The sequence below is a fragment of the Lissotriton vulgaris genome, chromosome 8, assembly GCF_964263255.1.
Source record: "Lissotriton vulgaris chromosome 8, aLisVul1.2, whole genome shotgun sequence".
Lineage (NCBI taxonomy): Eukaryota > Metazoa > Chordata > Amphibia > Caudata > Salamandridae > Lissotriton > Lissotriton vulgaris.
The window spans coordinates 1,247,566,617-1,247,583,772 of record NC_141696.1 but is presented as its reverse complement, the minus strand read 5'-3'; the positions used below and the strand labels follow the sequence as shown (position 1 = coordinate 1,247,583,772).

The window sequence follows — 17,156 nt, the reverse complement described above, 5'->3', positions numbered from 1 at the left end:
CGGGGTGAGTTTGTTACAGAGTTTAAGCTTTTCCTAAATGGGAAGCTAATTCTTCATTCCTATTTAATCCCAAGGGGGCCTTAGTCTGGAGGTCTATTATGTAGCGGGATTCAAGTCTTCTTAATTTCCGCAACCTGTCTCCGCCCCTGGGGTCCACTGGTATATGATCAAGCGCAAAAAATTGCAGCAGTTCCCTGTTGCTATTGTGTCTTGATGCAAAGTGTTTTGCTACCGGATAGTTGAAATCCTTGTTCATAATCGCACGTTGGTGCTCTAATATGCGTAGCTTGACATTTTTTACTGTGCTGCCTATGTATTTCAAGCCACACGGGCACATTAGGCAGTAGACAACATGGGTGGTATTACAGGTGAGAAACTTGGATATTCTCTTACTCTGTCCTGACCCTGGTATTTCATATGTGGTTCTTTTCTTGCTTCTCTCACAGGCTTTGCATTTGCCGCAGGGGTAGAATCCTGGCATGTCTTTAATTCTGCCTGTTGTTGTGATTCTGTCTGGCAGATGACTATGTACGATTTTATCCCTGATGGACCTGCCTTTTCTAAAGGTGATTAGAGGAAAAGCCGGAATTTCTTTTCCAATGACCTGGTCCGTTTTTAGGATGTGCCAACTTCTCTTTAGAATGTTTCTCAGATGATTAGAGTCCTCTGAGAAAGTAGTTATCAATCTAAATTTCCCTTCATTTAAATTCAATTTTATGTTCTTCGTTTGTTCTTTTAGAAGTTGTTCTCTAGGGATTCTCTCTACTCTTTTTAGAGTTTTTTCCAGAAGTAGTTTATTGTATCCTCTGGCCTGAAATCTCATTATGCTTTCTCTTGCGGCTTTTGCAAAGTCTGCCTCTCTTGAGCAGTTTCTCCTTATTCTAAGAAGTTCTCCGTAAGGGATACTGCAATTTTTTGCGCTTGATCATATACCAGTGGACCCCAGGGGCGGAGACAGGTTGCGGAAATTAAGAAGACTTGAATCCCGCTACATAATAGACCTCCAGACTAAGGCCCCCTTGGGATTAAATAGGAATGAAGAATTAGCTTCCCATTTAGGAAAAGCTTAAACTCTGTAACAAACTCACCCCGTGAGCTATGCCGATCCACGGCTGAATAACCTACACCACACACGAAAGATGAATTTAGTTCACATTAAATGTGATTATTCTCATAAATGTAAATTGTCAAAAATTTGAAATGATGGGTTGAAATGTATTTTACAATGCCTTTCGTGAACGTGTTTTCTTTGAAATGTAAAAGTTAAAAGTAATGCACTAAGTGAAATTGTTCATCACGGGGGTAAACGTCAGTCCTCTTTCTATGTAGATGCAATAAGGCGCTGTAGAGCTTTTAAACTTGCTTCCTTCCGTGTCAATGGTAGACACTGACGAAGGAGAACCGAAACGCGTTTGTCTGCCGAGTGTGCTGATTAAAACTTATCGAACACTTTCCCTGCGAGTGCCGTTTTTCTTTCTGAAAGACTAAGAGAGAGACGGAGCTGATATATATATATATATATATATATATATATATATATATATATATATATATATATATATATATATATGTATATATAACCTACTGGCGGTCGCCAGTAGGTAGTTATAGTTAGGATTTTTTTCAATGTTAAATCTCAAAATTCTATTTGGAATAACTTTGGCGCCGGTTGACAAATCTGCCTGAAAATTTCCTCAAAATGGCCTCGCGGCGCCCCGGACCTTCCCTGAAAGTTTGGGGGGGATTTGTCAAGCGGGGGCCGAGATAAAAGGGGGGTCCCAAAACGCGTTTTCTCCATGTTAATTTCCATAGGGCGGTCGACCTCACTTTTAGCCCGAACGGCTGAATGGATTTCCACCAAATTTGGCAAAATTGTAGGGATTGGTAGCCTAATGTGCCTTTCCTATGTCTCAAGATATGTGCTCCAGTGGATTTTGAGTAATTTAGGTTCCAAAAAAAATATATATATCTATGGCAGCGCCCCGGTACGCGCACCGGGGAGCGCCCCGGGCGCGACACGCGAGGTGCGCACGGAAATCTGATTGGCTTTCGGGTGTCTGTAAACATTCGAAACAGTCCGGAGCGTCCGCCATCTTGTGTCTCGGTAGGATCGAGACACAAGAGGTGGCCAAAACAAAGGGGGAAATGACCATAAGGGGGCAGGGTAGACCCTCCCTGACCCACTAGGTTTGATGTGGGGGCTTTAAAAGGGCACCGCGGGGCAATAATTTTTTTCGTTTTGCGCAGGGGGAGCGCCCGGTACGCGCACCGGGGAGCGGACCGGGGAGCGTTCCTGAGGAAAAAAGAATGACAGAGTTTTTTAAAAATGAAGCCTTTTTTTTATAAATTGGAGGTAGTTCTGAAAAGAACTGTTTTTTTTCTTCTTTTTGTTGTTTTATATTTTTGTTATGTTTTTTGAACATTTTGTACTTTTTTGGCTTTTCAAAACAGTTTTATATTTTTTTTGTATTTTTTTAGGGGGAGAAACAAAAAAAAGGGAATTGAAACTGGCTCAACTGGAGCACAAAACAAAAAAAGAAAAAAATTACTTCTTTTTGGGGCACTTGTGATTGTCACCTGCAAGGACGATGAGCTTTACGCTCTTTTCACCATAGGCGATAAGCTTGCCACATGCAGTACGAGTGATTTTAAAATCAGCAAATCGTTGCTGAATATAAGGCATCATCTCTGATGTTTCTGGTCCCGATGAAGTGGGTTCGTTTCTTTGGGAGGTGGTCCTTGATGACTGGGGGGGGGAGGTTACTGGCCAGTTCCCTGAGTTCTGCACGAGAATAGTTGTTAGGGTGCTTACGGATCATATGTCGAATCATGGTATTGTTACCAAAGGAATACTTTTTGTTTGGGTTGCCCCTTGAGAGTTGTTCCTTACAGATAAGGCAAGTCACCTTTGCCGCAGTCACTTTCTTTTTTCCCTCTGGGAGTGAAAAAAACTCCCATACAATGTGTGACTTGGGCTTGTATGGGGTATTTTGTTCAGGCAGCCATCTTCTCCCATCCTCCTCTTCCTCTTCCTCCTCCTCTTCTTCTTGACCACCAATGTACTGTTGTGGTGGTCCTCTTGGTGGTGGTGGTGGTGGTGGTGGTGCAGATGCACCAGCTGCTGCTGCTGCTGCTACTGAAGCCATTCTATAGATCCAAAAGGTACAGAGAGGTACAATCAGGTCTTCCTCAGTCAAAGGACAAAGTCAGAATAAGGAAAAAAGGTAGGGTCTTTCATCATTTGGAAAAAAAAAAGGCCTGAACCAATGAGAAGTGTTATTTTCAGGTCACAAGACCAGGGATTTCATCATTATGAAAGTAAAAGTGTTCTGCACCAATGAAAAGTGTTATTTTCAGGTCACATGACCGACGCGCCCACGGGTGCGCCCGCGGGCGCGCCCCGGGTCGCGTCACTAAGCGTGTCGGAAGTTTACGTTGCGCGATCGTATTCGCTCGAGTGCTTTCAGGTGCGCTTACGCCGTGCGTATCACGCGGACGCGGCTACGCGATATGTCACGATGATGTTTTCGTTCGTGACATTGGCGCTAACGGGAGGCTCTCCGGAGCGCGCCCCAGGGCGCTTCAAAAGACTACGCTCTCCGGGGCGCTCACCGGGGCGCGCCCCGGGAGCGCTCCAGGGTCAAAAAAAATAAAAATTGTTTAAAATACAAATAAAATATAGAAATAAATACATACAAAGTATATATAAATATATATAAATACATTTCATAGCCATAGACATTTGCTATTAAACACATTTTGAAATTCAAAGAAAAAAACATAGGTTTGGGGCCTTATATATAGTTAGGAATTAGCATTTAAAAAACCTATGAAATTCACTGAAAAAACCATAGGTTTCACACCAGTTATAGTTAGGAATTAGCATATAAAAAACCGATAACATTCACTGAAAAAACCATAGGTTTCACACCAGTTATAGTTAGCTGAAAATTTTACTGACATAAAACCATTGAAATTCCACGTTATAGTTAGTTGGACTCACTATAACTTGCGCGTGTAATGCACTGCTGATGACATCACATATTACATCACTCATGACATGGTCAGTGACAGCACTCATGACATCACTGATGACACCATCCAGTGAATGTGTGTCTTTCTGAAAAATAAATATGTTTTCTATATGTATATGAAAAAGGTCGATGGAAGAATAAATGTTTAAATAAGTATCTAAATGGATGTTTTAAAAAAAAATGGATTGGTTAACTGGCTTATTAAGTGTATCTTAGTGAATACATATATTAGCGAGTAATGTTTAAATATTTAATCAATCAATCAATCAATCAATCAAAGCATTTACATATCGCACTACTCACCCGGAGGGTCTCAAGGTGCTGGGGGAGGGGGGTCCGCTACTGCTCGAACAGCCAGGTCTTGAGCTGCTTCCTGAAGGCCAGGTGGGTCAGGCGGAGGTGGGTCGGGAGGGAGTTCCAGGTCTTGGCGGCCAGGTAGGAGAAGGACCTTCCTCCTGTGGTGGCTCTTCGGATGCGGGGGACGGCGGCGAGGGCGTGGCCGGTTGATCGGAGCTGGCATGTGGGAGCGTAGAAGTTGAGGCGGCTTTTGAGGTATCCTGGGCCTTGGTTGTGTAGGGCTTTGTGTGCGTGGGTGAGGAGACGGAAGGTGATTCTCGTGTTGACCGGGAGCCAGTGCAGATCTCTCAGGTGTCCGGAGATGTGGCTGCGACGGGGGATGTCCAGGATGAGTCGTGCTGAGGCGTTCTGAATCCGCTGGAGTCTCTTCTGGAGTTTGGCGGTGGTTCCGGTGTAGAGGGAGTTGCCGTAGTCCAGGGGGCTGGTGACGAGGGCCTGGGTGACCGTCTTCCTGGTCTCGGTGGGGATCCACCGGAAGATCTTACGTAGCATGCGCAGGATGTTGAAGCACGACGAGGAGACGGCGTTGACTTGTCTGGTCATGGAGAGGGAGGAGTCCAGGATGAAGCCCAGGTTGCGTGCGTGGTCTGTTGGTTTGGGTGCGCAGCCCAAGGCGGGGGGCCACCAGGAGTCGTCCCAGGCAGAGGGTGAAGATCCCAGGATGAGGACTTCCGTCTTGTCCGAGTTAAGTTTCAGGCGGCTGTTCGTCATCCACTTGGCTACGTCTGTCATACCTTCGTGTAGGTTGGCTCTGGCGGTGGCGGGGTCGTTAGTGAGGGAGAGGATCAGCTGGGTGTCGTCGGCGTAGGAGATGATGTTGAGGTTGTGCTGGCGTGCGATGGCTGCGAGGGGGCTCATGTAGACGTTGAAGAGGGTTGGGCTGAGCGAGGAGCCTTGAGAAACGCCACAGATGACTTCGGTGGCTTCTGATCTGAACGGGGAGAGGCGGACTCTCTGTGTCCTTCCGGCGAGGAAGGAGATGATCCACTCTAGTGCCTTCTCCTGGATTCCGACGTTGCTAAGGCGCTGCACTAGGGTACGGTGGCAGACAGTGTCGAAAGCCGCGGAGAGGTCTAGGAGGATGAGGGCCGCTGTTTCTCCGTTGTCGATCAGGGCTCGGATGTCATCGGTGGCTTAAATATATGTATCAGTGTTTCACTTTGTGTATAAGTGGCTGCATGGGTTGGTGAGTACCTACATGTGTGTGTATAAATGATGATTGTCCTTTATTGTAAATAATGTACATATTGCAATGATGATGAATTCTTTTTATGCATATTTATACATATATCTAACAGATATATATACATATATATATTTTTTCTAGTCTTTTATATTGTACAGTTTTGTATAGATTGAGACAAGCTAAAATTTGCGTGATTTTGCACAAATATTCTATTTTTTGCACATCATAGCGACCATTAATTATCTTTTTGAACCAGGGCACTGGCCCTCAATTGTTCCAACTAACCATTATGGTCCCTAATTTTCAATGTAAATATATGAAAAATGATGATCACTATGGGGTTAATTGGAAAAGGGAGGTTGGAAATGAATAGCACCGCCCTCCTTGTACATTTACTCCTTAAATACCCTCATCTATGTCAAGCAATGTATCATGTGATCAAGCCTCTGGCTAGAGGCGAAACGCGTCATGCGGGCTCGCTGGGTTTTATCTGCTAAACTGAATTAAAACCACTGCACCTTACTTTGGGTCTGCCTTATTCGTTTTTTGGACAGTCTAGGATTTGACTGTGGATGCTGCGAGTGTGGTGTCGAGCGAAGTAAAAGCAATATATATATATATATATATTATGGTTTAATAGATTGCAGTTAAACCATTTAAACCATTCACATTTGAGAAGTAGATAACATTTTTAAAAAGAGCCATTAATACTTCAATATGGGTCTGAATAAATAAAAAATGATAACCGTTTATCAACACAACTTAGAGGTAAACATATACTCTGGCTGAAGAGTGAGTAACATTAATACATATGTAAGCTATCATTCTGATTTTATGAATGCTTTTTTGTCTACATACTTCACTTTTAAATCGCTTAAACCGTATCTATATGCTTTACATACACTATGTGAAATAGAAAAGTAACTAGAATGAATCTAAGCAAGTTAAAATTATTAGCACACAAATACACTCAAACACTTATTGGATTGAAGAGTTATTGGTGTATCCAATTTTGGAGACTTTTGTCTTCTACAATTAAAATGCTTCTCGATTCTTTGTATTTGCAAATCTTGGGGAATAAAGTTCAAGCCTATTTGTAGAGACTCTTACACAAAGGACTTCATAAATTCAAGTAAAATCATGTTCTTACCAAGGCCTGGAATAATTATGTCCACATGGGTGCCATATCCAGCGGATTGTTGGTGAAGGAACACCATACACGGTGCATATCAGGGTTTGCTTGCTGCCCAGGGGATACAGATTAGGGTCTTGAAATGACACTGCTTTTTCATAAATTTGTGGTTTCACTGAAAGGACATTAAATGGAAGACCATTCATTACGGGAAACCTAATCTTTGATCACACTTCTATTACAGAGATGCATGAACACATGCAAGAAAGTAGAGAAAAGATGTAGATTGGCCATATGGTGAATTATGTAACAATATGCTTCAAGGCCAATGCTGATATCATCAAACAAAGCAACATTCTAGTGTGCCTATTGGTGCCATTGTTAGTAAACCAGAACTGGGTAAAAAGAACTGTATTTTTTCCTCTACACTTGATAGCCACTTTAACATTGAATGTGGTAAGTAAAAAGTGTGAGAACTGATGGATACATTTGCAAAATTACCATTGACAGTCAGAGTGCTGGTAAGGCTTTTAGTCAAGTTCCACTGTGGAATTTTCAATACAATGGTGTAGTTTCCAGCATCCTCTTCAGAAACATCCTTGATTGTCAAGACGTAGCCATCAACTATGTAGCGTGCACACTTTTCAGCCGCAAGCAAGTCATCCTTATACCTATTAATAAGGAAGAAAGGTTATATTAATGGGTTTTTGTTGTTGTAGCGCAATAGAAATACCTGATCCTATCTGGAATACTCCCGTATGAAGAGGACACTGAAACTGTTTTCCGCATGAAGGGGAAAGATGAGGAACTGAAGACACATAATCCAATCGCTATTTAACAGCATCTGATTAAGCGCTGGAACTTAATCTTAACACAAATCAGTATTTATGCTTATAAATTGCTTGATCATGTTCATCTTTATCAACTATATCTTAAATCCTTAGGGGCTCTCTTTAACTCCCAGTGTTCCTTAGTTACACACATCAAAAACTCATTGGCCCTTGTCCCAGAATATTATTTAAATTCAGCAGATAGAAGCCCCTGTTCCTCTCAAACCATGTCTGAGCTGTGAATCTGGATATTGTGACTTGACAACTGCATATTCTGGTCTCTGGCCTATGAGAATCATAACTCTAATGTTCTCCAATCTTCCACAGTACAGTTTGCTAGACTAATAGATGGCTAAGGATGTCACGATTATTTCCCATTGTAAACCAGCTCCAATTGCTGCCCCTCCACTCCCAAATGCACAACAAAAGCATATTAATTACTAGAAATCATAGCCACAGTTAAAGAAGGCAAGGAATTTGCAGTGACACCATTTATTGTTCTCTTTTTCAAAGTAACTTCCTGGGAAAGACACAGCATCCTCACATGGAAAACGTGAATTGTCTCAAATAGAGAAAAGAAAATCCCTGACAATTAACTCTCTGAGTTCTGACAACTGTAGGTCATGGACCATAGAGCTCTTTTCAGATACAATTAATTTAAAAGGTTTTATTTACTGGGGCAGGAATTGTCAGAAAAATCGGGGGGGGGGGGGGGGGAGTCTAGATATTTATTTGGCGGAGAGGGGCTGCATGAAGTGGTATTATTCCATTTACTAAACTGGTGCTCTAGAATTCAATGAAATATTGGATATTACGTCCAAGACTCAAGATCCTTCAGTACCGCACACACCAGCCCAGAGATTTGAATTTAGTTTCTTAATATGCCATAGTAACTGAACATCAAAATAAAACAGACATTGAAGAAAAGAAAACTTGATGTGAGCATTCAATATTTAATCCTCCAAAAGTAAAATGTGAGATATCTAAATTTGATTTGACACTTCACTTCTCAACATCCCAATCCCAAAATAGGAGTCATGCAAGTAAGTTAGTGAGCAGCATGGGAATCTTGCAGCAAGAAGGAATGTCTCTCTGTGCTCACACCAATCATTCAAGCAAAAATAGCTTTCTGGCAGCAGACACAAACTCACGCCGCCCAAGTTCATGTAATACAGCCTAGATTGCTTCCTGATCATTTAGCTCACGCAACCTTTGTTGTACGCTAAATGCAATGAGCCAAGTAAGGCTAATGACTTGAAAAACCTTGAGATCTTGCAGAGATAACATTGTTTTCATATGGTTCTTGAAAAGGTATTAAAAGATCAACCTGGGGTTATTCTTGATGCAGTTTTCTATAGCCCCAATGCAAAAATGATTCCCTTTGAGATGGAACCTGGCGAACTTAAAAACTACTGGCCAATCTCCCAGCTCCCATTCCCAGTGAAGGCACTGGAATAGATCATCAACAAGCAACTCATAACACACCTGGATGCCTCCCAATCCGGCTTCCGCAGCAATCACAGCACCAAAACCACCCTGATCGCAGCCAACGATGACACTCAAACCCTCTTTGACAAAGGAGAAACAACAGCTCTGATCTTCCTCGACCTCTCGGCAGCCTTCGACACCTTACCCCACCACACGCTGATTGGAAGACTCCACCCCATCGGCATCCAAGGTGAAGCACTCAGATGAATCACCTCCTTCCTCACCAGAAGAACCCAGAGGAACCATCTCCCACCTTTCACCTCTGAATCCCAGGAGATCACTTGCGGTGTCACCCAGGCTCATCCCTCAACCCCGCGCTATTCAATACATATATAACCCCGTTGGTCAACTCTGTCAGATCTCACAGTCTCAACATAATGAATAGAAGCAGACGACACTCAACTCATCCTCTCACTCACTGACGACACCACCACCAGAAAAGTCTTCCACAGATGCATTACAAGCATTGCTGACGGGATGAAGAACAACTTCCTGCAGCTGAACACAAACAAGATGGAAGTACTGATAGGCGACAACAGCAGCAACACATGGAACAATTCCTGGTGGCCATCAGACCTAAGACCCGCACCCACTCCCTCCGACCACACCAGAAACATTGAAATCATCATTCACAACAAGCTCACCATCAAATCACAGATCACTCCATCTACCCCACCTGCTTCTTCACCCTGTACATGGTACGTAAGATCTTCAAGTGGCTACCCCTACATAAGAGACTCACTGTGACACAGTCCCCCATCACCAGCCGACTGGACTATGGGAACGTTCTCTACGTAGAAATCGCTACACACCTCCAACAGAGACTTCCGACCGTACAGAAAGCTGCAACAAGATTGGCCTTCCCTGACGAACACACATCGCACCCCACTTCAGGTAACTCCACTGGCTCCCCATACAGAAGAGATGCAGATTCAAACTGCTGACCCTCGCACACAAGGCTCTACACAACCAAAGACCTGCCTACATTAACCACCGCCTGAACTTCCACCAACCGTTGAGAAGACTATGCTTCACATCCCTCTCACTTGCCCATACTACCCACATCTAGCAGAAGTGGAGGATGCTCCTTCTCCAAGACCAGGAACAGCCTCCCCAAGTAACTCTGGACCATCACCTCACTTCTGGAATTTCGAATGGCCGTCAAGACCAGGCTGTTTGAATAAGCCTTCAGGACCAGCATGCCCCTGGATCCCCTATGGGGGGATAAGCTCGCTTTATAAATCCTGATTGATTGATTGGTTGATTGAACACTGACCCCTCCAATGACCATCACTTTCCCTTCTGTAGCTTATGTTGGAGGGGGAATACAACAAGTTATCTTCCTGAAGGACAATTCTTTCCCTGCTGTTTTTAGGTTTAAGTGGGAGTGGTACATTTTATTCAGATAAATGCTTTTTTTCTAATTGTTGATCTTGAAATTTTTCTTTCATTTTTATTATGTTTTTGGTCTCGTTTTTATTTTAAAGGAGTTTAATTGTTTGACTTCAAGATTTTTCTGTTTATTTCTTTGGATGTCAAATTTACACTTTTCCCTCCTTTTTGTTGAAGATATATCTATTTTTATTACTTGTTGTATTTTTTTATATTAGTATTTTTGTACGTTGGTTACATTTTTACTCAAATAGTTCTATTGTCATCTTTGTTTCTAAGTATATTTTGATATTTTTTACTGTAGATTTTTACTGCAATATATTTAATTTTATTGAGCAGTATGAATTTTAATATTGTGTTTTAAAATGTGTATTTTCATTATCTAGTAATCAAATTGAATAACTTTATTTTTTCAATTATCTAATTAAAAATGTTATATTACATATCATTTTTGTCTTTAACGTTTTAGTTTTCATAAGTATGTGTTTTATTCTTTGCATATATTTACAATAAATATTTTCATTGATATTTTTAGTTATTACACTATTTAAATACTTTTAAATATATATCCCTACCTGTAAAATCTCAATTGATAGCACCATAATATTTTGCAGACAATATTTTAGTAATTTACATGACAATGTTTGTGTAAAAATGATACATTCTGTACCCAGTTTCAATGAATGCCCTGGCATAAGCCTTAGTGGGTCTGAAGATGGGGGACAGCAATCACATGACCTCTCTTACTCATTCATTGCAAATGTTCCCTTATTTGCAGTGGTGATACTGCAAACAGCAAATACTGATACAAAAGAATGCAGTATCTATTGGATGCAGTATTAATTTCTCATTCTGGGGTCTGCACTTCAAAATGGGTGATAATGTGGCCGTAGCCTATGTTTCCCCTGCCCTAAGCTCTAAAACTCAGAGTTTGCACTATTTTAAGTGCATACTGTCTGGCAAGTTTTATCTGATGAAGTTTTTATGGGGAAAGTGCAGTATTTGTGTACTTCTTTAAATAGTGATTAACAGTCCCATTAGAATGAGGTCCATAGTGAATTAGGGATCTGATGTAGAAAGTGATTTAACCCTCATAAACTCTTAAGTTCTGTAAATCTGAGAGGTTGTGACTGCTGAAATGTTATGTCATGCTAACAGTGTTTGTATAGTGTTTTATTCACCACTAAGGTATCCAGCAGGAGTGTGAGGTGAACCCTAGAGGGCTTACTCGAAAAGGCATGTCTTCAGATTTTTTTAACATCAAGAAGAGAGGAGGAGGCTCTGATGTGTTGCAGGAGGTCTGTCCAGGCTTTAGGAGCCAGGTAAGAGAAGGCGTGGCCCCAGCTCAACTTTTGTGTATGCGTGGTGTTGTGTGCTAATGAGAGACCAGAAGAGCGGTGGTGTCTGGAAAGTTGGTGGAAATGAATGCCGCTGTTGTGGTTGGCCGGGCCTGTGTTGTGGAGTGCTTTGTAAGTGTGGGTGAGGAGTTTGAAGTGTGAACGCTTATGTATCTGGAGCCAGTGAAATTTCTTAATGTGTGGTGTGATGTGGGTTCAGCATGAGGACTAGTCTGGCTGTTGCATTTTGGATGGTCTGCGGGCTTCTTGTGAGCTTGTTGTTTATGCCTGCATTCAGGGTCTGCTGGTAATGAAGGTTTGGGTGATTGTTTTGCTGGCATCCTTAGGGTGTTGATGCAGAATGAGACCACTATGTTGACCTGGGCTGTCATGTCCAGTTTGTTGCCTCTAATGAAGATCAGGTCTCTCGCTTGCGAGCAAGGAGTGGGTGTGGGTAAAAGGTCTGTGGGCCATCAGGTGAAGTCCCATAACACGGCTTCTTTCCCGAAGACCATCACTTTGGTCTTGTCAGAGTTTCAGTTTGAGGCAACTGGATTTCACCCAGGATGTCACTTTGGTCATGCATGTGGTGAACGTGGTCCTGGTGTTGGGTGTTTTGTCCAAGAGGGGCAATATCAGTTGCATGTCGTCAGCTTAAGTGAGGATGTTGATGTTCGTATAATATCGGCCAGATGAGTCATGTAGATTTTGAAGAGCGTATGGCTGAGCAAGGAGCCCTGTTGGACTCTGCATGTTAGATCTTGTGCTTCAGCAGATTATGGGAGTAAACAACTACAATTGACAGTGCTGCCGTTTATTAAACAAATTTAAAACCAGAAACGGAATAAAACCAATCCTTCTAAACCTCTCTTTCAGTTTGAGTTTAGCAATTTATTTTTCAAATGCAATTCAGTTCATCTGAGTTCAAAATTCTTACAAAAATCTATGATTATACAAAAAGATCCCCACAAGAAATAATCACACATTAATGGACCCTCATTCTTGTCCCTATTTCCACAAATTCACAACACCATTCTCTCCTTCAGGCACACAAGTGAAACAACATTCGTACTTCTATATCAGCTCATTCACACATCCATACATACAACCTATTCACAATCACTAGAAACCCACTCTAGGGTACAAAAACTGATATTTACAATATTAAAAAGTCTAATATTCAATGGTGAAAACCACACAGGCTGTGTTTACAAATTTCTGCAATAGGCCATCCATAACTACAAAAACTCAAATAATTCTTGAGATGATGACTTGACTTGATTGGCCTAGCACAACCGTGGTCGACGCGTTTCGAATTCCTATGAAAGTTATACTCCTCAGGACCAAATATCTCTCTTCAGTCATTCAGCATGTTCTCACAGGATTATTCTCATATATTCCTTGTGTCCATCCAGGCACCAAGCGCCTAGATTGTGATGTCTTTTCTTTTTTCTATGCAGTGTCAGAATGGTGATATTCTAATGAATTCCGAAATAATTCGAATTTCTTAAATTGTTGAAATGGCCCAATTTCTCATTAAACGGAGCCACAGTTAACTCATGCTTCTCGTGGTGATCTGTTGATTTACGGAAACTGCCATTTCCGGAAATCAACAGATCACCACGAGAAGCATGAGTTAAGTGTTGCTCCGTTTAATGAGAAATTGGGCCATTTCAACAATTTAAGAAATTCGAATTATTTCGGAATTCATTAGAATATCACCATTGTGACACTGCATAGAAAAAAGAAAAGACATCACAATCTAGGCGCTAGGCGCCTGGACGGACATAAGGAATATATGAGAATAATCCTGCGAGAACATGCTGAATGACTGAAGAGAGATATTTGGTCCTGAGGAGAATTCCTCTTTCATAGGAATTCGAAACGCGTCGACCACGGTTGTGCTAGGCCAATCAAGTCAAGTCATCATCTCAAGAATTATTTGAGTTTTTGTAGTTATGGATGGCCTATTGCAGAAATTTGTAAACATAGCCTGTATGGTTTTCTCCATTAAATATTAGACTGTTTTTTGAATATTGTAAATATCAGTTTTTGTACCCCAGAGTGGGTTTCTAGTGATTGTAAATAGGTTGTATGTATGGATGTGTGAATGAGCTGATATAGAAGTAAGAATGTTGTTTCACTTGTGTGCCTGAAGGAGAGAATGGTGTTGTGAATTCGAGGAAATAGGGACAAGAATGAGGGTCCATTAATGTGTGATTATTTCTTGTGGGGATCTTTTTGTATAATCATAGATTTTTGTAAGAATTTTGAACTCAGATGAACTGAATTGCATTTGAAAAATAAATTGCTAAACTCAAACTGAAAGAGAGGTTTAGAAGGATCGGTTTTATTCCGTTTCTGGTTTTGAATTTGTTTAATAAACGGCAGCACTGGCAATTGTAGTTGTTTACTGTTATATTGGCGCGGCCTTGCTGCGTACTCGACAAACCCTCTCATTGATAATTCAGCAGATTATGGGGGCATGTTAATTGTTTGGGTTCTTCCGGTGAGTACGGAGCTGATCCATTTGAAGGAGTGTGCCTGGATGCTTGCTTCACGGAGGAGTCATCATATTAGGATGAATGGGAGACTGTGAGCTCGCTGGAGCCCCAGAATGACTGGTCTTCATGATTGTTTTGGTTTTGTGTGTGCTAATGGAGTTCCGCTTAGTGATTATGTGGTCTTTGTTCATCACTGGCAGACTTCTGGAGAGGATCAGGGGGTCTGGTTGTGAGGCAAAGTTGCTGTATAAGCTGTTTTTTTTCTACAGAAATTCTTTTAGAGGTTTTTACACAGATCTTGCCAGTGGCAGTTGTGGGTGTGGTGAAGTACTTGACTATTGCAATAATGTATTTGCTGCTGTTGGAGCTCATGTTTATTTGTTCTACTAGGGCCTTCCTCTTAGTTTCTTGGATTAGGTGGTGGTACCTTCCCTGGACCGCTTTGAAAGTGTCTTTTTGCACTGCCCATTTTATGGGTCTCCATTTCTGTTCTAGTTGTTTGTAGTGCTGTTTGGTCATTCTAAGGTCTTCTGTGTACCAGCTGGCTTGTGGGCTACTTTTTGCTGTGTGGCTTTGTTTCATCGGGGCCAGAGTGTCAGCTCAGTTGGTGATCCACTTGTTTTTGATGTTGCATGCCAGGAGGACCGTGGAATCCAATTTATTCTCTTGGAGCGCAGTCGTTCATCCGACTCTGGTAGGTTGTTCCAGTGTCAGCCCACAGGGACCGCTATGGGAGATCTTCCGTGTTGATTTGTGTTTGCTGGTCCCAAAACATTAATATTTTGTCAGAAACTCAAAGGAGGTGGTAAGCCATTCACAAACAAGAAGAGTCCCCTAGAGAGCCCTTTCCCTTTGCGAATGTTATCAAAACATAGTTTAGGAGGAGGCAGTAGTCCCTGCGGCCACTGCCTACTCCAAAAAAAACTTGTGCAAGTTTTCGTTTTTCTCTCAAAATATCCCATTTTCCTCTATGAAAAATTGGCTGTATGATAATAAAATAAAAAATATTGCTTTATTTATAAGTAATCAGAGACTTATTGCTGTGACCAATCGAAGTAGGTTGCAATTTTGAGACTTACCTCATGCATATTAATGATGCAGGTCAAATTGCAACCCACTAAGAATCTGTATTTTGAGAACCGACCTATAAGTACATAGGTCAGTTGGCAAAATACCAATGTATTTATTCGGGAGAAGTTGCATCAAATTGCAACCATTTTGACCAAGTCCATTTTAGCACACTCCAAATACGAAATTGCAAATTGTGAATCGTTATTAGTCGCACTTATAGATTTCTTATTTGGCCTCTTTGTACCAGTCCCTGAGTGATTAAGTAAGTGCAAATAATGTAAACGACCCCCATGTATACGCGCCTTATATGCAATTCCGCAGATGTCACGTTTCACACGTTGGCAGCTCACTTTGTTAATCAGTTGCTATCAGAGCAATTGCGGAAATACCAGCTTGCGCTACAAGAATTCTCACAAGAAACTAGTGTTTCCTATGTGAATTCCTCCCTGCTATTTCAAGTCTCTTTGGCACCAAACGCACAGCTTCTGAACTTCTCTCTACAAAGCTTTCCAGGAAGGAACAGTGGAAATGCTCACATAAGATAAAACCAGAACTCCACTCTCACTCCAGCACAGTTCCTGTGTGCTTGCACGCTGCTGTGGATAGTCTTACCATAAGACCTCTGGTGAAGGGAAGGCTTTCACTTTCATAGCCAGGCGAAAGGACTTCTGACCGGCGATGGGTTCTAGTGCGCCTTGCCTTCGATTCTTCACCTTTATGAAGGCTTTATCTTGAAAAGGGAATGAAATGTGAAGAAAAGACATAAATAAATAAGATTAAATGATGATAGACATGAATTATATCAGGGGTCTCCAAACCGGTCCTGGAGGGCCGGATCCATGCCAGATTTTTTAAATTACTACATGTATCTCAATGGGGATATCCAAAAGATCTGGCATGGATCCAGCCCTCCAGGACGGGTTTGGAGACCCCTGAATTATATTATGAGCAAACCTTCTAGTTTTCTGTTGATCTTTTTCTCTAAGAAACAGAAGCAAACCTTTAATTGAATACCACTAAGGTGCATGACAGTAACACCTTGCAATTAAGGCGCTTAGAAACAACAGATGTGATGGATGAAGCGCTATTTCAAAAACAAAGTTACTATTATTTCTCATCTTTATGCCTTAGAGTGCTGAGTAGGCCAGGACAGAATTTCAAGGACACCAGAGTAATCTGAGTGATGTCTGTAATTCGGCGTTACTCTTTGATGCAGAGTTACCAATAATTATGTGATTACTCCTGCTTGTGTAATTTGGGGGAAGAAATCCTACAGTAAAGCGCAATTAACGAGCGCCAACTGCCGCTCTCTAACCATGTTCTGCTGCATTTAGAACTATATCTTAGTACAAAATTGCATCCTCGTGCCAATTTTGGAAGCAATGGGGCATTTGTGCACTAAGAAACTGTGCTAAATGCAGATTTACTCTTCTTGTAGAATTCTTAGATAATTCTGCATGATTACGGTAAACGGAATTACGCCCACATCTAGTGCTGAGAACTAGAGCTTATGTGACGTATCCCATGCTTCAGCCACAACATTTTTAGGTTTAAATCTATTTAATTTGTCTTCAGAAAAGGAGAAAATAACCTTATGCAGACTATATCCTCACCTACATCCACTGGCTAGTAAGGTAGATAATAGACATGGGAGGGGCCTGAAACTGGTAAAGAAAAGGGTAACAGCAGGAAGGGTAGGGGCGGGTGTTAAGGGAAAGAGGAATATGGTATGAGCCCAATTCTCAAGGAATAGTCGAGTGGAGATGGGGGGGATAACACAGGAAAATGTGGAAAGGGGGTCAATTCTTGACAACTACTGCATCTT

The 17,156-nt window shown here is 41.7% G+C and overlaps 1 protein-coding gene across 1 annotated transcript in view; it reads right to left on the bottom strand.

Moving 5' to 3' along the window:
* Positions 1-17,156, bottom strand: part of FLT1 (fms related receptor tyrosine kinase 1) — a 451,054-nt gene that overhangs the window by 309,039 nt on the left and 124,859 nt on the right. Inside the window, exons 8-10 of the mRNA XM_086935163.1 lie at positions 15,944-16,061; positions 7,211-7,380; positions 6,728-6,884 (exon numbers count right to left, since the gene is read on the bottom strand). Of these exons, the coding sequence (XP_086791289.1) occupies positions 6,728-6,884; positions 7,211-7,380; positions 15,944-16,061 (445 nt within the window). The remainder of the gene's footprint in view (positions 1-6,727; positions 6,885-7,210; positions 7,381-15,943; positions 16,062-17,156) is intronic.